This window comes from Triturus cristatus, chromosome 1_1, assembly GCF_964204655.1.
Source record: "Triturus cristatus chromosome 1_1, aTriCri1.1, whole genome shotgun sequence".
NCBI lineage: Eukaryota > Metazoa > Chordata > Amphibia > Caudata > Salamandridae > Triturus > Triturus cristatus.
This window is the reverse complement of record NC_140579.1, coordinates 684,008,440-684,030,142: the sequence shown is the minus strand read 5'-3', so window position 1 is coordinate 684,030,142 and position 21,703 is coordinate 684,008,440. Positions and strand designations below refer to the sequence as shown.

General features: G+C 47.1%; 1 protein-coding gene across 1 annotated transcript in view; it reads right to left on the bottom strand.

Annotated features, from left to right (window-relative positions):
• Positions 1 to 7,118: 7,118 nt before the first annotated feature.
• Positions 7,119 to 21,703, bottom strand: part of LOC146870881 (butyrophilin subfamily 3 member A2-like) — a 104,370-nt gene continuing 89,785 nt past the window's right edge. The window contains exon 4 of the mRNA XM_085599718.1: positions 7,119 to 11,351. Coding sequence (XP_085455844.1) covers positions 11,041 to 11,351 — 311 coding nt within the window. The 3' untranslated portion in view covers positions 7,119 to 11,040. The remainder of the gene's footprint in view (positions 11,352 to 21,703) is intronic.

The following is a 21,703-nucleotide window of genomic DNA, read 5'->3' as shown; positions in this document are numbered from 1 at the left end:
CACCCGGCTGCCCTAGAGCCGCTGAGGGTGAACTAACTGTGCCTATCTGACCTTGGGGGACTCCTGAGTCTATGCCCAGAACCTCAACTTTGCCAGTCGAGAACTTACCTGAAAACCGCTAACTCTATTTTCTACATAGGGTAACATTGACTGGCTTTCCCTTGAAATTTCGTCTAAGTGTTGACTTTTCAAATCTTAAAATATTCACTAAAAATCAGCCGAGCGACAAAAACGCAAAAACTCACCTATTCTCGGGTGACCTCGCAGTGCTGGATCTTGGTGCCCAGCACTGGCTCGGAAGAATACTCACATCTGTACTTACCAGTAACCCAACTTTCTCCCATAGGAATCCATTGACTGCTTTTCTATGAAATTTCTTTTAAGTGTCGATTTCTGCAATCTTTAAATATTCTTCTAAAATCGTACAATTTCTGCAAACGTAATTACTTACCTGTTTTTGATAAAGACCCCAGTACTGAGTCCAGGTACCCACTACTGGATTACAAAAGTAACGATAACGTACTCTACCTGCAATTTGAATTTCTTGCCATAGAGAATCATTGAATGTTTTCGTTGAAATATTTTCTAAGTGTCAACTTTGGAAATAGCTAAATATTGTTTAGAAATCATTACAGTAATTAAGTCGACTTTCACCACTTGATTCTGAATACTGACCCAGGACTGAATCTAGGATCCAGTCCTGGAATTACAAAAGTAATCTAAAAAGTAATCTATTACAAATAACCTGAATTTACCATTGAGCTCTATGCATTGTTATGTTTAGGAAATAGGATTGTTTATTGCAACCAGCTGTGACTGTTTACAAGAATCAATTGCTTATTGCAAAAGTATTTATATTCAACCTCTCATTCTGAGAAAGTATATTTATATTCCACTTGTGGTTCTAAAAATAAAACAAGCATATATTTTTTATATAAACTATTGGCCTAGAGTTCAGTTATTGAGTGTGTGAGACCATTTGCTGACTGAGTGTGTACAACAAATGCTTTTCACTGTCCTCTGGTACTGCCTTACTGCTCGACCAAGCTACCACTTTAGAGAGTAAGGTCATACCTAACTTTAACCTCTATCAGCCCTTGGGGGACTGTGGACTCTGTACACCCTGTACCTATTAGGGAACAGTATATACAGAGCCACTTTCTCACATTGGTGGATCAACGGTGGGATACAAACTTGCATTTGTTGGACTACTTGGTTACCATCTGATCACACGACAGAACTCTTAAAAATGTCTTTAGAATTCTGATTGGTATTTTCCAAAATTACTAAAAGTCTTGCTAGGGCCTTGCTTAAGTCCCATTAGAATTTTAGAAAAATAAAAGTCACTATAGTCAGGGTAGAGGGTTAGAACTGTCAGGTTAGAATGTCTCAAATAAACCCAGCTATTTGTGAAAATAATAACATGGACCTGGTGGAGGAGCTCGACCTCACACCTTACTTACACTTGTCTTTCAAGGAATTGAGGTCCCTATGTAAAATCAAAAATATACAAATGGGCCTGCATCCAACCAAACTAGGGCTCCAGGAGCTCTTGCCTGAGTATGCTAAGGACCACCCATCTGAACATGGTGATGGCCAGTCAGATGAGGAAAGGGAAGCAGAGGAGGTTGACAATAACCCCCCCCCTTGCTATTCCCTAGGGAGGCGAGGGCACCCATACCCTCCAATCCAAGGATTAGCATCTGGGCACCTAGAGACTACACAGGTGGCTCTGGTACCAGAGAGAACACTGGGGGACCCCCCAGTGAAGAGGACAGCCTTGTGAGGCTGGCCAAGAGATTAGAGCTAGAGTCCAGGCTCCTGGCTCTAGAAAAAGAAAGGAGAGAGATGGGGTTAGCACCCATCAATGGTGGCAGCAATAATAAAAACAAGGATAGGGAGGAAACTTCTGACCCTAAAATCCCCAAAGGGATTGTCCCTAAATGTGAGGAAGGTGATGACATCACCAAATGGTTCACAGCCTTTGAGAGGGCTTGTGACATCAGAAAAGTAAGGAAACCTCTCTGGGGGGCACTCCTGTGGGAACTGTTCTCTGGTAACTGCAGAGACAGGCTTCTGACTCTCTCTGGGCCAGAAGCAGGATCCTATGACCTCATGAAGAAAGCTCTAATTGAGGGAGTTGGATTCACTACTGAGGAGTATAGAATTAGATTCAGGGGGCTCACAAAACCCAGACCCAGTCCTGGATTGACTCTGTAGACTTCTCAGTGAAGACACTGGATGGTTGGTTAGCTGGACATGGTGTGCAGGATTTTACTGGATTGTACAATTTATTCATGAAGGAACATATATTAAATATAAACTATTGGCCTAGAGTTCAGTTATTGAGTGTGTGAGACCATTTGCTGATTGAGTGTGTACAACAAATGCTTTACACTGTCCTCTGGTACTGCCTTACTGCTCGACCAAGCTACCACTTTTGAGAGTAAGGTTATACCTAACTTTAACCTCTATCAGCCCTTAGGGGACTGTGGACTCTGTACACCCTGTACCTATTAGGGAACAGTATATACAGAGCCACTTTCTCACACTCTTGGATAGGCAAGACCAATTGGCTTTGGCAACGGTTGTTTAACAGGAAACTCTTCTAGGTTACTACTTCTGTTTAACATTCAAATATCATTTACAAATAAGTTGTTTATTCTTATTCACTATATATTGAACTGTATGAGAATAGTTTAACTCACATGTCTGTGTGTTCAAATCACTGTACATAATAAAAAAAAATGCTTCAATCTGTGCAACATTCTCCTTACATAAAATAACTGTAAACTTGATGTTGTGTTAGAACCTAATAAAACTTGGTTTACTCAAACTTTAGGCAGATTGAAAAGAATTGTTAAAAAACAATAAATAAACAGTTATGAACTCACAACCCGTGACTTAAATGCAGCAGTAGAGGGCAGGGCAAGTTGGGTAAAAGGAGTCAGCTGCTTGCTAAAAGGCCTAAATAAGGTCGTTTAAAGAGAACTTGGACCACGTTTATATAACTCAGGTTCCTTTTTAGGTCTCGCCTAGGCAGCGCATGCGCTGTCTCGTCAAAAGATGCTGTACACAGTATAGTGAGGGAAGCTCCGCCCACTTTCCGGCTATCTTTTTGATTGGCCGAATTCCTAAATGCTGCAATCTGATTGGTTTTCCTCAAGTTAAATCCCGCCTCCTGACGGCCATGTCGTCATTTTTCTCCTTCCATAGCTATCAGCCCCTACTTGTAAATCTGTTTTGTTCCCCTGCCTCCCCGTTCCCTCCCGCAGTCTGTCACTTCTCTGCCCACCACAACCCCCCCACCCACTCCTGTTCCTGCCTTCTTGGACGACCTCAGTTTTATTTACAATGCAATAGGTCTCACGTAAATACGAGTCCTATTGCATTTGTAAATGCTTTTTTCCCCTCTGATTGGCTGGCTGCATTCGCACTCTATTTTGCCTGACCTAGACTCTTGCATGTGCGCGATTCGGCGGCCTGAGCGCACAGAGCAGAGGCCAGCAGGTGAGATGGATCCGAGCGGCTTCTTACTAGAAGGGCTGCTGCAGCCGCCTCTCGCCGCCTAGTGCTGGGGGTTAGGGCGCAGCGATGCACACTGTGGAGCATGCAGTGATCTGCAGCAAGCACCTCTGCCACAGCCTACAGTGGAGACAAATGTAAGGGGGTGCGTTCACTTGTTAGCACTCATACAGCAGGCTTTCATTTACTTGAATTGACCTGTTTAACTATGTATTCGAAGTTAACTTACGATCCTCACAGTTACTGTTCTTGTCACAGTTAACCTTACACGTTAATTATTCTGCATATTTGTCATGGGAGATCACCGGCAGGAGAGGGGTGACGGACCATGGGGTGAGCGGAGGTATAGGGGGCTAAAGGGGTGGGGGCATGCAGAAGGTTATGCCATATATTACTCAATAATGCTGCGCTAGAATCCTAGATACTCGTGTTTGCAGGCACTCTCTTTCTTTAGACAGATATTGTGGCACATTCCTGCTCTTGACCACATGGCAATTAGAGGTGCAGTGTAAAAATACACTAAGTTACAAATGCTTCAGAGTTTGCTCTTACTTACTCCTTTCTTTCCAGTAGGCTCACGTTGGTGTCATCAGTAGATCTAGTGTTGTTCCTGCTTGATCTGTAGTGTGTTGAAAGCCTGCAACGTTTCACTGGTGTTACTATTAGTGTTTAAGCTTCCATGTCGCAGCACCCAGGATAATCTGCTGCACGGCTAAATACTTATAAGGTCCCAAAGGCGAGACTGATTGCATTGCAAATGCTTGTTGAATATTCAAACCTGTGCTCCTCTCACTACAACTTTCTAAAGTGGCTGAGCTCAGGACCGCCACCAGCGTTTCTGTTGATAAAACAATGGGCACTATTTCCTCCATCAACAGCTTGAAATTAACGCGGAGCCTGAGAAGCAACCACCCTGCAAGGCCAATGGTGTCGCCCAAGCCTGTCTTCAGCCCGGCCACTCCCTCGTCCTACAAAGGATTTCGACAAAAACGTTGTTCCAGGATCTCGCTCGAAGCACAGATTTTCAGGCCCTGTTTTAGAAACTGTGCACAGCACAACACTGCATGGCAAAGTAACTTTGCATCACACTGCGAGGATGACGTCACCTGCACAAACTAACGAAAGTGAGCTTTGTGCTGTCCGCTTCGTGCATCGACGAACAGCGCAGTGTAAGGTTACATTTACCTACATGATCATCTGGTGTCAGATCTTGGGGGCATATTATCAAGCACGGCGTTAAAATTATCGCCGCTTTAGCGGCAGAAAACTGCGGCTAAAGCAGCGATAATGGGCTTGATAATATGCCGCAGAGAATTCCTATAAGAGCCCATGTTGACACCAGAACATGGGCTTCTATTGGAATTCTCAAGGGCCTATTATCAAGCCCATTATCCCCGCTTTAGCGGCAGTTTTCTGCCACTAAAGCGGCGATAATTGTAACGCCCTTTCTTGATAATATGCCCCAGAGTTACGAAGTGAGTTCAACGATAACCCACCTCGCGCCTTGGTGTGGACTTTACACCTGCGAACGATGTCAGCTGGCGCTGAAGGTAGTACTACCTCGAAAGGCATGGGAATAGATGATAGAGGGAGAGGGAGAGAAAAGAGACAGCTAGAGGGAGAACAAGAGAGAGGGAGAGACAGAGAGAGAGATGGAGAGGGAAGTTAGAGAGGGAGAGAAAGAGAGAGAGAAGTAAAGTGACCGAGAGAGAGAGAGATGGAGAGGGAGAGAAAGAGAAAGAGAGGGAGAGAAAGAGAGAGAGAGAGAAGGAAAGTGGGAGAGAGAGAGAAGGAGAGTGAGAGAGAGAGAAGGAGAGTGAGAGAAAGAGAGAGGGAAAGGTAGAGAGAGAGTGTGAGAGAGAGAGAGAGAGCGAGAGAGAGAGACACAGATACACAACTTGACTCTTCCAGCCAGAGGTTCGTAAATGCAATTGGAGCAGCATAATTTTGGCTCCACCCTTACAAATCACAAATATGCAATATTTACGTGCATTTAGCACATGTACTCTGTGTGCCCTAACATTATTAATGTAAAGTGTTGCACTTACATGTATTCACTATAGTGATAGAGATTCATATACTTTGTGCGCCTTAATGCTATTAACATGGACTGCGGTCTTAGGAAATGTGATAAAACCATCCTTACATTCCAAAAGATTGTTTATCATTGAAATGAGAAAGATAATATAATGTGTGTACTAATGTTTCGCATATGCATTTATAATGTAGTTCTTAGTCACATTGATACGCATGTATGTAGTTATTTTACTTTATGAAAATGTAACATTAATCTAACGTACTCACGCTTTCTTTTACTTGTAAGTTGCACTTACACACGCATATTAATTGCGTACCACTGATTTCATATGCTATGCTAACTTGCCCTCACTAGGCCTGTAATCCTGTCTACATGAGATGCTGTTTTCCCATTTCCGCATGCGTCTTTTCCTACATTCATATGGTTTGTGAGTTTGGGAATAGATACAATACTGTATTAGTGATAGAGAGAGTCTGAAAAAAGGACCTTGACTAGGAACATGGAGAGACAAAGCACAAACTGAAAGCTTCTGTTCACCGAGTTTAGCACGAAAGGGAGCCAAGAACAATGTCGTTCCAGGTTTTGTCTCGGAAAATCTGCAAATGTTGCAGATCATAACGTGGGAATGGAAAGGGCAATGGGGACCCATAGGGCATTTCAGCGCTGGCCCGACGAGGCGCACCGCCCTATGATGTAGCATGACATCCCCCGGGGGGGAGGGGGGGGAGGGAGGGTGAGGGCAACATGAGCCAGTCTAGTTGACTGTCTTCATGATCCTGGTCTAGACACACTTGTTTAGAATACTCTTTCTCCCTCCTTAGGAAGAGAAGCCCAATGTTTGCGTCCTTGATTGACACACAGGGGCCGGGACCTTCTAATACAGCTCCCAATCCCCCCCCTCTGTTTTCCGCAGTGGAATCTAATTGATACTTTAGGTCACTATCCCCTGGACGGTGAGAGGTTCAGGCCTCTATGGTTCCCTTTTGACTCTTTGCTGAAGTGTGGCTGAGGCTAACACTTGTTCCCCTGTGCCCTAGAAGACTCTTGGTTCAGCTTCTGCAAACCTGTCAACTTCCAGCATTTCCTTATTTTTCTGCATTTTCCCAATTTTTTAGATCCCCTTAGATTTCCGAACTTTATTGGTTCAGATCTGAGATTAGTGACTTTAGACTTTACTCATGTTTAGATGAAAGAATCAGAAACTCTTTACTGAGCACCAAATGCTGTTACTCATTTTCTGAATTGCTGTGACTGCTCGTTGGTCTTATTATGGTGCGCCTACATCTGTTTAGGAGATTGGGTAACACAGTTCTAATTCTGTATATCTACAGCATGGCATTGAGATTTGTTTACCTGAACCTGACGGCTAATTTGAAGTAAAACCCTTTAACTTTATTCTCTGCGTTCTTATCCTCCTTGCGTGAACACATGGGTTACACTGTAAATTAAATGTGTTGAATCCATTCTAACCCCTTTATCTTTAGTTGACTAAGAAAAGGTCCACCGGATGACTATTGGTAAGAGGGTCGGCCCAGAGCTGGATCACAGGGTACTCTTGGGTAACAGGATATTTCTGTCTAGGAGCAGCCACACAGGTGATGACGCCACACCTGATGTCACAAACAATGAACCAACACGCCGCGCCATGATGATGGGTAGACGCTTTTGCTGATACAAGAAATCACAGAAGCACCGACACAGGAAATAAGCGACAGCAGGAATGATGTGCCCATTACCATAAGTACTGGCATGTCTGCTACGTCACAGACAGAAAGTTCCAGGCAGCTAATGTTTCCCCTGAGGAGGGAGAAAAGATCCAGAGCGTCAATCACAAGATGACCAGTTTCCAGAATCTTACAGGTGTGGTGGTGGAGGATGGGTAGCAGCCATTCTTCTGACCTACAAGTCATTTAAATAAACCTTGGGCTGGTGGCTGCCCTGGAAGAGATGGCAAACACCCATGTCCCAGAGACAGATGGACATTAGGTGGCCCTTCGAGATAGTTCACTTCTTATGCCATAGATGTGAGATCCCTGTAGGTCTATGCAACTCAATCAACAAGGCCACCAGAAAACAGTCTAATGATAGGTGAAAAAACCCTTAGTTAGGCTTGTGCAGAATTTTTTATATGCAGACAAAATTGTGAATAATGCCTGAATTACATGACATTTGCTAAAGTTTCTCCATTTCGCTTAACATGAAATTTCACATCAATTTTTCCGCAAGGCTGGTTCAGGAAGAAAATGCCTTGCGGAGTCACATTTTCTGCTGGAACCTGTCTCCAGTGGTACCTCAAGTAACGCTCGCTCAGCAAAGTCACGCACGATTCCAGTCCAAAATGTTTAAGACACTTTGAGCAATTTTCCTGAAATTACAGGAAAGAAATTACATGGCGTACACACAGGTCCACAATCAGTGTAAAGATTACCATCCTATCAAAACAGAGGACTGTCAGACAAAGTAAAGCCATCATTGTTGCGTCACCTCTCCATGGCGCATGTGTGGAAGTCATGCACCCTCCCCACCCCCGCCAGGAATGTGCCTCAACCGAGGAGGGACCTCAGGAGCAACCCACCTCCTAACATTGGAGGGCACAATGTGCAACATACAACAACCATGTCAGGGACAATCTCTGGGAAAGCTAAAGAAGCCTATCTCCAGACAGGTCGAGGCATCAGACCTTGATTTGAGCATGGCAAAACGATGATGGTGCAAACTCTAGTGTTGTGGCTTCTTCTGCTGCGGTCAGTGCATGTGCAAAGAATGCCACCTGCCAAGCCCTCAAGGTGTAACCCTAGTCGCCGATGGTAGAGAAGCAGATTAAACATGTTGCCTTGGACCGCCAATTTACTCATGGGTTTTGATGGCCATGTAGTCCTGTTTACTTGTAGTTCTTGTCCAAACACACTCCTTCCAAAGCGTTGATTCATGGTACTTTGCCTTAATATGCGGACTCTTGAGCACACATTAGGAATGGACTAGTTTGAAGGTCCTGAACATTAACTCTTCATCAGCCCCCGTCTCTAGAACCGACTGAACTCATTTTCCTCAACAACCTGCACTTCACCTGCTCTGCCACAAGCGGTAGGGTTTATTCCAGCCCATCCATTACAATGGGATATTTTATAATCGACATGGGCCACGTCCGCACAGTATCAAATAGGTCACATGTCTGCCAAACTCTGAAGAACCCCCAAAGTTTCAAACGTGAACCGAGCACACTCCCACCTCGTCATATTGCCACAGAGCTGCCTGGCTGTCAGCTGCAAACTGAGAATGTACAAGCTGCTGCCGGACATATTTAAAGGAGAGAACTGTGGGGCCCCCAAATGCCTACATTTGATTTAACAATTGTATATAGCGCTTGAGCACCAAGAACTATAGATGCGCTTTACTTATCAGCTGCACAAAAAGGTGTCAATGAGCTAGAAATGGAAAAAAAGAGATGAAGAATGTGGCGAAGAAGAGAGGGAAGGTGAAAAGAGTGGAGGAGAGGCGAGCACCGAGGGTGACGAGTGAAAGAGAAGTGGAGGAAGGATCATGGGTGGAGACGACCCTGAAAGGAGAGAGAGGAGGGCGAGGGATGATGGGAGGCTAGGAGGAAGGGATGGGGGGGACAGGAGAGGGAGGGAGAGCCCTGACCCTAAGATTGGCTGTCCTTAATCTGGTAGTGGCCCTTAAGCCACTATCCGCGACCTTCCAGTCCCAGTCTTTTCATCTTCTACCCCTGCTTCACTGGAGCTCTGCCACCAGAGGGCAGCGCAGGTCCTCTCTTCCAGAGTCCAAGAAACAAATCAGAATTCTACCCCACTCTCCCCACACTGCAGTAAATATGTACTTTTCACACCTGGATGTCTTAATAGTGATAGAACGTTATTTTATTCTGCAATTTGTAGGGGTGCGTCATACTCCTGTGTAATCAGCACCAATGTGTGTTATAAGAGAGTTTCATACAATTATAGTGATTGAAACTGAATGTACTAAGGTGTGAAAAAATGTAATCATGTCATTTACGTAACCCAATGTAGTGCTCCATAGAAAGTGTGTTTAAAAGATGCATCAATGAGTTTCTTTTGCGTGTAATGTGACGCTTTGGGTCTGAACGTGCACCATATTAAAGTTGCACAAGTAGATGTGGTTATTCATGTGTGAAAAATAATGGGAATCAAGGCTTAAAGCGATGCTTTTAGTAGAATGTGTTTAAATGTGTGAAGGCCTGATCGCATATACGTTAAAGACAGGCCTAGTCGTTCTTATCTTCGCTTACTTTTGTAGGCCAGAAAATGTTTTTCCTGGACACGCTTTTCTCTGGTAATCGTCGAGTTCCTGTAAAAAGGAGATTCACATTAATGAGCGTCTGTTGCAGGTGCAGGGGCGTTTGTCTCGGTGGAAAGGACTAACCCTTTGTTCCAGGAGTTAGGATGGTAGGAGATGCCGACACGGGAGAGTCCGGAATGCAGATATGATACTTTGAGCGGAGAAGGTGCCTGGTGTCCAAGGCCATCACACCTGCTTTTGGATGAAGTCAGAATTTCGATGGAAAAATCCAGAAAGAAGACCTTGCTGAAGGGGGCGTGTAAAGGGCGTGTTTGACTGTTTTTGGGTTTTGTATTAGGGACAGTGCCCCGAGGGTTGAAGAGCAGTCTTGGACAGTCCTGTAAAGATTTGAGAAGGAGCAGCCAAGAAGGAAGGGTGGAGAGAGGGACTTAGGTAGGAAGGAGCGGCTTAGAGCGAGCTCAATAGCTTTGACTGTCGAATAATGAAAAGCGAGTGTACTTCTTAGGAACTCTTCGCTACTGACACCTTTTTCCTTCTCTTGCTCGGGGTGAACTGATAAGTAAGGAGGTCACCATAGATGTAGTGTAGGGATGGCCTAACTCTTTCTTTCTAGGCAAATGAGATCTAAAGTAGAAATTGGAACAACTATTGCATATTTGATGCTTCTTGAGTTGACTATTCTTTTTCTTTTGAGTCGCATGAGACTCCTCCGTAGGTTACTTTTTGTGTTAGTGCCTCTTTTTTTTCTGAACCTCGTGCTGAGGTGCTTGTATGTCCAGTTTATTTTTGGCTTTGTAATAAATTCCTTAAAAGCTTAATTTGGAATCAGAGGTTCTTGGGAGGTTAAAAAGAATGATTTGGTTACAATGACTGAATGTGTTTTCTCCCCTTCACAGTATTTAGCAGATAAAAAGATCCAGTCGACCTGAGGATTCTTAGTAAAGACAAGATAAAGTGAGATAAGACTCCAGCTCAATCAATAGTAACAAATGTATGTGTGGAATGTGTGTGTGTCTGTCTTTCACTGTAATGTTCAAGCAATATGGCCTGAACATATGTAGCAAATCTTTTCAGTGGCTTAAGGTTGACACCCGACCATCACATCTGTGTACCATCATTAGTACTCTAATAAACATTTCTGTTTGAAATGTTATGGCCATTCTTACTCCTAAATAAATAAATATACACATGTTGTACCTTCAGAACACATGTAGTTTGGTCTGGCTCTCACCTGTTATGTTGACTGTAGATTGCTTCCACTCACTCAGGATGGGGTTTCCGATGTAGCAGGACAATGCGCTGGGATGACCATTGAACATATGCGTCGCCATCACATGAAACAGGACGCTGCCATCCACAGCCTTCACTTCACTGGATGAGGATATGTTATTCCCGTCTCCATCTCTCCAGAGTGCTTCTGGCTCAGGATACCAGCCCGAAGATTCACACACAACCGCGATTCCTCCATGTAGCAAGTCTTCCAGATGGATGTGCGGCTTCGAGCCCAGAGCTAGAATGGAATCAAGAGGTTTATGGAAGGTCAGGTGTGGACGTCCTACTCGTCTGTGAGAAGACTGGGTCGCAGTACTTAAAAGGGAGCTTATGCCATGGTTGCTGTGCATATACCAATGTGTACTGAGATGGTATTATCGGATGAAGCAGTGCAATCAATAATTCCCGGTTGTGCATTAGTGAACTGTACACAGTCCCATCCCCACCTAAAAGTGTGTTTTTATTTTTCACAAAATAAACTAACCGTCTGTTATCAATCAAGTCCTACTGTGAAACATGTCACATGTTTTATTCTCAGGCCCAAGAACTCCACAAGGTCCATTTGTTGTCTCCACTGACTTCCTTAATTCTCTCCAGTTGTAATGTGAACCCAGGTTTCCTATATTAATTCCGGATTTATTTGATACAATATTTTCCATTCTTTGTGCATGAAACCATTGTGGAGCCAAACGTCTTTCGATAAAATTGTAATGAAATCAAACGTTTTTGCAACTGGGAACCAGGTGAGATATTTTCAGACTAAATAAAGACAAAATCTTGGATTTTGAGGTATTGACCTTCGGGTAAAATGAGGCCGAAAATTAATATGAAAAAAAGATAACATCTTCAGACGTTTCATAGCTCCCAATACTTATAATAAGGGTCTTTGCACAATAGTTTGCTATCAATAAATCTGCCTCCGTCAGGGACGGATGGTCATTATTTCTGGTAACCAAAACCATGTGCATTTTGGATTTAGAGACAGCTTTTCTTAACACGACTCTGAGACCAGGTTAGACTGTCTACATCATAAGCACCTCTGGCTGCCGCAATTCCTGGAGGCCTCGAGCCTCACTGGTATATGTATGGGGAGCCAAAAACCCATGAAAAGGCTGTGTACCTTGTACTCAGGAGCACACAACAGCTTGTCAAGAATCGACTATTTCCTGATGCACAGTTGTCACACAGGAGATTGGCAAAAGCCTGGGGATTATCAGATCTTTCCCCAAATGGGTAGTGCTCAGAAGAGGGAAAAGTGAAACCGGAGAGGAATGGTATATAGATTATTGGTACCGGAGAGGAATGGTATATAGATTCCTGGTATCGGAGAGGAATGGTGTATAGATTCTTGGTACCGGAGAGGAATGGTATATAGATTCTTGGTACCGGAGAGGAATGGTGTATAGATTCTTGGTACCGGAGAGGAATGGTATATAGATTCTTGGTACCGAAGAGGATTGGTATATAGATTCCTGATACCAGAGAGGAATGGTATACAGATTCTTGGTGCCGGAGAGGAAAGGTGTATAGATTCTTGGTATCGGAGAGGAATGGTATACAGATTCTTGGTACCAGAGAGGATTGGTTTATAGATTCTTGGTACCAGAGAGGAATGGTATATAGATTCTTGGTACCGGAGAGGAATGGCATATAGATTCTCAGGCAAGTCGCTCCCCACGCCGCGCAGCCCCACCTGACTGTGCCGTGTCTCCCGCCCTGCTGCTGCCACTAGTTCCCGCCGCCAGGACTCTCCCTGGACATCTCCACTGTTGTCCTCTGTAATTATTTTTTTGCCTTTTTATCTTCTTTCACCTGTCCTGCTGTTATTTTCTGTTAATTACTTTTGCCATTTTTCACTATTTTGCTGCTCCCTTGCCTTCTCTGTCCTTGTATCTCAGCGCAGTCCCGCCCTCTTGCCCTTCCTGGCCACCTCCGTCCCGCTCTCCTTTCCGCCACTGCATTCCCTGCGGCCCCACCCCCCTCGCTCGCCCATTCACCAACAACCGCCTCCCAGCTGCTCCTCCCTTCCACCTCCCCTTCTTAATGGCGGACGCGCCGCTGATGTGCCAAAGGCATGCCTAAGGCAAGCCCGTCTGCGCCAGTCTGTGCCTGGACCGTGCCCAGCGCCAGACCCCCGACGCCGCTATGACGCCAACCTCCTCCACACACTCAACGCCGACCAATCAACCACCTGCTTCCAGGCAACCCCGAAGCTCACCCACGCACCCTTCACCTGCCGAAACTGCAGCTTCACCAGCCAATGAACACCTGCACATCCTGCCCCTCCCACCAGGGCAGGTTGCAGCCATCTCAGATGCATACTACTCAACACCCACTCCATCCACAAACACGCTGCCGAACTTTGGGACCTGATCGACTCATCCTCCCCGGACATTGCCTTCCTGACTGAGACCTGGATGAACCCCTCCTCGGCACCCGACATTGCCATAGCCATCCTGGATGGCTACAAGATCACCCGCAGGGACCGCACCAACAGACCAGGAGGAGGAATCGCCATCGTCCACAGGAATACCCTCAGAATCTCGACCAGCACCGAAGACACACTCAGCACCGTCGAACACCTGCACTTCCACATCGATCCCAACACCACCCTCAGAGGAACCCTAGTCTACAGACCACCCGTACCCCGGCTACAGTTCAGCGACTCCATCACAGACATAGTCAGTCCGCACGCCTTGGCCTCCACAGACTACATCCTCCTCGGAGTCCTGAACTTCCACCTTGAGAACGCCAATGACAGCAACTCCACCACCCTGCTCGCCAACCTCACCAACCTCGGACTCAAACAGCTTGTCACGACATCCACCCACTCTGCCGGACTCATGCTTGACCCCATTTTTTCTGCCAGCAACCACGTCACCTTCAGCCACACCACAGAACTCCACTGGACCGACCACCACTGCATCCACTTCTCCTTCGAGAAAAACACCACACACAACCACCCGCAACGAATCCCCCACCGCAGCTGGAACAAGGTCACCGAAGACCAGCTAATCGCCACCCTCGCCTGAGACCCACTTACCGACCACACCGACACCAATACAGCCACCCGCAACCTCAGACAATGGATCAACAACTGCGCCAACACTCTTGCCCCAATCAAGAAACACTTAAACAGACGCACCGACAGAAGGGTCATCTGGTTCACCACCGACCTCCAGACATCAAGCAGACTTGCCGAAGACTCGAGAAAAAGTGGTGCCATGAACAGACACCGGACAACCACGCAGTTCTCAAGAACGCCAGCCGCAGTAACCACCAACTCATTCGAACCGCCAAAAAAACCTCCTTCAAGGAACGCATCGACAACAACGCACAAAATAGCAATGAGCTCTTCAACATCTTGAGGGAACTCGCCACCCTCAGCTCTAGCTCCAACGGCATCCCTTCACAAGACCTCTGCGACTCTGTAGCCACCTTCTTCGACCGCAAGATCATAGACATCCACAACAGCTTCAACACTCAGACCACCCCGACAGCCGCTGACACCTCAGACTCACTGCCCCCAGTCACACCGGCCTCCTGCTCTCCTGGAACCACGTCAACGATGAAGACACCATCAAAACCATTAACACCATCCACTCCGGCTCCCCGTCAGACTCCTGCACTCACCACACCTTCAACAAAGCAAGCTCTATCATCGCACCCCAACTCCGGAAGATCATAAACAGCTCCTTCAAGATCGCCACCTTCCCGGAGAGCTGGAAACATGCCGAGATCAACGCCCTACTCAAGAAATCCAAGGCGGACCCAAAGGACCTCAAGAACTTCCGGACCATCTCCCTGCGCCCGTTCCCGGCAAAAGTCATCGAGAAGATCGTCAACAGACAGCTGACTCGCTTCCTCAAAGAGAACACACTGAACTCGTCCCAATCTGGATTCTGCAGCAACCACAGTACTGAAACCGCCCTCATCGCCGCCACCAAGGACATCAGGACCATGAGGGACAATGGCAAAACCGCAGCCCTCATACTCCTATATCTCTTGGCTGCCTTCGACACCGTCTGCCACCACACCCTACTCACACGCCTCCACAACGCAGGGATCCGCAACAAAGCCCCTGACTGGATCACCTCCTTTCTCACCGGCAAAACCCAGAGAGTCCGCCACCCTCCATTCCGGTCCGAGGCCACCAAGATCACCTGCGGCGTAACCCAAGGATCATCCCTCAGCCCAACCCTTTTCAACATCTACCGCCCGCCAACATCGTCCGATCGCACGACCTCAACATTGTCTCTTACGCCGACGACACCCAGATGATCCTCTCCTTCACCAAGGACCCCGCCACCACCAAAACAAACTTCCACGAAGGAATGAAGGCCGTCACCGAATGGATGAAGAACAGTCGCCTGAAACTGAACTCAGACAAGATGGAGGTCCACATCCTCGGCTCCTCCCCCTCTGCCTGGGATGACTCCTGGTGGACGGCCTCGCTGGGAGCTGCACCGATACCCACCAACCACACACACAACCTGGGGTTCATCCTGGACTTGTCCCTGTCTATGACCCAGCAACTCCTCCTTCTGCTTCAACACCCTCCACATGCTTCGCAAGATCTACAGATGGATCCCCACCAAAACCAGAAGGACGATCACCCAGGCCCTCGTCACCAGCAGGCTGGACTATGGCAATGCCCTCTACGCAGGAACCATGGCCAAACTCCAGAACAGACTCCAGCGCATACAGAACACCTCCGCATGCCTCGTCCTTGGCATACCCCGCCACAGCCACATCACTGCCCATCTGAGAGACCTGCACTGGCTCCCTGTCCACAAGAGGATCACCTTCAAGCTTCTCACCCACGCACATAAAGCACTCCACGACGCCGGACCAACATACCTCAACAAACGACTCACCTTCTAGACTCCCAACCGCCGGCTTCGCTCCGCTGCCCTCGCCGCGTTCCACGAATCCACCGAACAACCACCGGCAGCAGATCTTTCTCCCACCTCGCCTCCAAGACATGGAACACCCTCCCCATCCACCTGCGACAGACCCAAGACCTGCTGACCTTCAGGAAACTACTCAAGACCTGTCTGTTCGGGCAGTAGCAGCTCCCCCTCGCCCCCATCCTTAGCGCCTTGAGATCCTCGCGGGTGAGTAGTGTGCTCTACAAATGCTTGATTGATAGATTGATTTAGGGACCTCTACGTAAGGATGAACTTGCTCGTGCCTTATCTCTCCCTAACTTGAATTTACAGTTCCTACAACCTGGTATGCCCAGTTTCTTCAATGCCATATGTGCATCACTGTAGCTTTCACTCTCTATCTCATTCTCTCTCTTCTTGTGCTACCTCTCACTTATATATGCAAATAAATCTATCTCTATATAACCTCTCACTCTCCATTTCTACCACTTCCGCACTCGTGTTCTCTTTCACATAAGTAAAACACATTTCCATTACAACACCAATAGCTCTAACTCTAAAAAAAAGCGAGACCTATTGCATTGCAAATGCTTGTTAGCTTCAGAGATTCCAAAACTCAGTATATGATGAAAAGTGGAGACAGGGGTCGGCCTTCTGAAAATAAACAGGGCTAGCCATTTGCCCCCTTGCCCCTCCCCTCACTACATGTTTGTATGGGGGGGCCGGGGTTTCCTATCCTCCCAGCTCACATGAAGGAGGAAAGGGGCGTCTGACCCCGAAAGGCTTATCCAAATATCGCGAGGGAGAGACAGAGATAAGAAAGGTGGACCATTTCCAGATGCAAGTCTTATCCATGGGAGCGAAAGAGGGCCCAGCAGGATATCATTTGCATTTATAGCCGAAATCTATATGAAAATATGATGAACCCCTGCCCCCTCCTCTTCAAACCACTCCCTCCTTTGTACAGTGTTATGTTTGGGAGGCTGCCATACACTTGCCAATATAAACAAGCAATCAAAGAGAGGTCTTCCAGGGGCGTGAGAGGGTAAAAATGAAGCATTCTGTTCAGGACATGTTAGAAATGGGATTTCTGGTTGGCTAGGGCTTGCGCCAAAACCAGGCAGAAACCACCACTCTAGTCAGGGCAAGGGAGTTACACGCTGAAGATAACCCCTGCCCACCCTCTTGGGAGCTTGGCACAAGCAGTCAGGCTTATCCAAGAGGCAATGTGTAAAGCGTTTGCACAACACACACACACAGCAGCAACACACTAGGCACACCACAAAAGAAACTCCACACAAGGCTATATCAAAAATAGCCTTTGTATTGTCATAAACACATTAGAAACATAATCACACACTTACACTGCGCCAACTGGCACTAGGCAATATTCACAGGAGATTATATACCGGACCAGGCCAACCGGGTCATGGTCAGAACCATCAGAACAGGTAAGTAAATATAAACCACAAACAGTAACTACTTATACAATAATGACCTAAGCATTATCATATTAGCATAAATCCACATTAGGCCCAAACCTCATCAGCATAAACACATTACGCAATGGGCCTCACCAGCATAAACACACGTTATGCGATAACCTCATAAGCATAACCACATTACGCTAATAGGTACTACCCCAAAACATCATAGCATGGCATTAGCATAAACACATTATGCAACACTCATGGCGAAGGAATCACATTTGGCAATATTCAGATCAGGCATAAACATTACGCAATCCTTGTAGCGCTTTACGCCCTACCCATCACCAAAACGGACCCCAGGCTAACTGGCCTCTCATAGGGGGCCCCAACGCCCTCTGTCCACAATGTCAGGGTTCGGCTGCCGCTGCAGCAACATCAACAGTGCGCAATGGTGCAGGCCTAAACGCTGAAGCTGCCCACTAATTGCTGGGCAGCTGTGAAACTCTCTGTAGGCATGGGCACTCTGGGTGCCCTCTAAACAAATATGCCCAATTGTTGCCGCCGACCTGCGCTCTCGCAGGTCAGCTGGGAACAAACAAAGTAAAAGGGGGCCCTGGAACGTCTGTTCCTCTTCAGCCCCACTGGGCCTTTCTAAATAAAATTGGCCTCCCAACATTGGAGCGGCCCGCAACGGCGGGACCGCTCCGGCACCGACAATGTGCCTCGAAATGCACCAACTCACTGTGGCCCTTGGGGCCTATAGCTAAATAAAATTGCCCCCTCGTTGGAGCGGTCCCGCAACGGCGGGTCCGCTCAGCAAATAGGCCATGTCAACGTGCCTCGATTGGCACCACCCATATAGAGCCCTCACTCATCGGCTTTTGTGGGGGGAAGTCTCCTCTGGACTCATCTCTTGCTGCAGCAACACGTGGGACATGCACCACTTCTCCTGGTCTCCTGTCTTGCTGGGGAGGCTTCGTCTGCTTCGCCTCGCCCGCTCCTTTCCCCACTTCACCCGGGTCCCCTCCTGGGACCCGGGACTTCTCTCCTTCGGATGTGCAGGGCTCTCCCAGGGTTATGGGAGCCCCGCGCAGACTTCCAGCCGCCCGTAAGAGGCCCCGCCCACAACCAGGCAAGGCTGCCTGGCTTCCGGGCCACGCTGGGCAGCGGCCTGGTGACTTCTCCTGGCGGCTTCCTTCTCCTTCGGCCGCAATACGGGTGGGCTCCAGCTTATTTAAAATAACACAGATGCGTGGTGGGCATCCCCGATAGACGCATAAACGGGGTGGGCTCCCGCAATAAAATAAAAGGCAAAAGCGGGGTGGGCACCCGCGAAGCAGCAGGTGCATGCGGGGTCGGCACCCAGCAAATTCAAGGGAATCCCTACACTGGGGATTCCCTCAGACAACATGCAGTTCGGCGCTGCGAAGCTCCACTGCTCCTCCAGGAGCCGAATTTCAGCGCTCACAGGGCGAAAGAGCCAGAATCCTGCATTTTAGTCCTGAAGGCCCTGGGAAAAAGCACTCCCAGGGCACAAGAGTCCTCCAGGGGCCAGGGGCATAGCTGGGCCCAGGGAGGCCAGCACACAGGGCCCTCCAGCAGGGAGGCAAGCCCCCATGGCGGTTCCTCCTGGGTCCCAGCAGCAGCAGGCCCCCATCACGTCAGGGACAGCACAAGAACTGAACAATTTCATGGGGTCACAGCCCCTATACTGTTACCACACAATCTCTTTGTTCTGCAGAGCACAGGGCTTGGGGGAACCAGTTCCAACTGGTTCTGGGGACGTTGAAGCACTTTGTGTACAGTGCTCACACCCTCTTTTGTCAGGTGGGGGCTCGTCATCAGACACACCACAGGGGGGCAGAGCCAACATTCACTAGGGCAGGCACCATCCTATTCAGGGACCAGGGACTTGTCTTCCCACCACTCCATATGCAGATGTCCCATTCAGCCTAGCGCTGACTCACCCTGCCCCTCCTGGAGCCATACACACCTCCCAGCCCCTGTCACTCACAAGCCAGACATGCAATTCCCATCAGGCAGGCAGAAATATAGCACACAGAAATGCCAACTTCTAAAAGTGACATTTCTAAAATAGTCATAATAAATCTGTGCACACCATTGCGTAGCAATTATTATCACTATTCCACACATACCAAACTTGACCACGCTGCGCCTCCCATATCAGGAATTACCTCTGAAACCCTTATCAGGGAATCCCCAATGCATTCCTATGGGAGGGCAGCCCCACAGTAGTGACAAACCAAATGGTTTGTCACAACCAGTACGTCACACACATAAGGTACATGTCCTATCTTTTACCTACAATGCACCCTGCCCAAAGGGGTGACTGACATGCAGTAAAAGGGGGGGTCACAGACGTGGCACACACTTTAGGTGCCATGTCACAGCAGCAGTCACACTGCGCGCACAGGCCTTGCAAAGGCAGAGGCCAGAGACAGGTTTGAAAGGCTACTTTGGTGGATGGCGCAATCAGCGCTGCAAGCCCACCAGTAGCATTTAATTTACCAGCCCTGGGTAATTGAGATACCACTTTACAAGGGACTGGCAGGTAAATTAAATAGGCCAAACAGGTATGGACCAATCTTACCATATTTAACACAGACAGCACACGCACTTTACACTCGACAGCAGTGCTAAAGTGCCCAGAGGCCTAAAACCACGTCAGAAAAAATGCTAGGAGAAGGCAAAAAGTTTAGGGATGACCCTGCACAAAGGGCCAAGTCCAACAGCACAGATGATCCAATTACAGTTAATTACAGCAGCAGGAGGCAGGGACAACAGTCTCTGCCTCCAGCTTTTCAGCATAAGGGGAGGGCATTGTAAACTATCAGCACAGCCCTCCATGTTCCTCCGTCTGGCTCCCCTGCTCTGCTGTTAAGGAGACCGGACTGAAGCCCCATGACTGATTGGAAGGGCAAGGGAGAGCAGAGAAAATAAACATGAATGAAAGCTAAACCAGTACAGGCCTTTCCACACTTATTATAACAAACTATGAGTGGGAGCCATGGTGCATGAGGCAGCAGCAAAAACAGGCAGCAGTAACACAGCTGTGGCATTAACAAGAGGTGGGAAGGAGGAAGCTAAACACACACAGGTACAGAACAGGAAACCAATAAAAACATAGTCCCCTAGAGAAAAGATAAAGAACCATAATGGAATGAGACAGTGCCAGTTCCCTGCTCTGTGGGAGGAACAGAAGAGAGAAAGGAGGGACTAAGAGGCAGGACTGACCACTAGTAAGCAGGGATTTATGAAGGACACTGACATAGACAAATGAAAAGTAATGGCAAGAAAGGGGATGAACTTGATGCCCACAGATCGATTACAGCAGGTCTCGAAAAGACAGCTGCGCCGTCGTGCTTGACCTGAAAAGGGTTAGTAAATTTACTTTATGGTCTGGGTATGCTAACTTAATCACACACAAACCAGAATTAAACACTACATTAATAAATCAGCTGAACAACCCCCACCCAGTGATGATTTGGTAACTCAACACAAAACACACTACGCTACTCCACAGTAAATAATTCATTGCTTTCAGTTTTTTCATCTTCATTTTCTCCAGAGCTTTCAACTCATTGTATAAATTTGATTTGATGTAGTCAAGTTCAATCTCTTCTCACTTTCTCTTCCTGGATTTCGAATTTATTTCACAAGCACAATTTAGTTCCTCCCAAACAACTTCAAATAGTTTTAGCAGAAGAAATAAATCAATTAGACCAAGAAAAATAGTAGTTGTTAGTATTTTCTTCATGAAACCTCCACCCACATCACCAAACCACTCACGAATCCTTGCCATTTCCTTACCAGTCATACTGAACCATGAACCAATTTGCTTCCCAAGCACTAGACATTCCCAAAGTTTCGGCTCCATGGGAAACATTAGTTATGTCATTAATACATTCATTCGTTAGCTCGCACTTTAGCAGGCAAAAATGTCCAACACTGCTGGCCATTTATTCATGGCACACAACACCTTATTTTGTAACATATCAAAATACTTTTGGTTTTGGGTGACCATCGCACAGAGGGCAAGCATCTCATCGTAAAATCTTGGCTAGTGCACCTGCAGTATTAGTGTGTAGTCAATAAATCAATGTAGACAGCTTTCTCATCTTCACATTATTCAAAGTCACACAAATAGAAGGAATTAACACACTAAATATACCCATAAGCACAAACTCACATTTCACTCTTTTAAGATACATTTTATTCTTTTCATCTAACTCACCCACATGACTGATGGT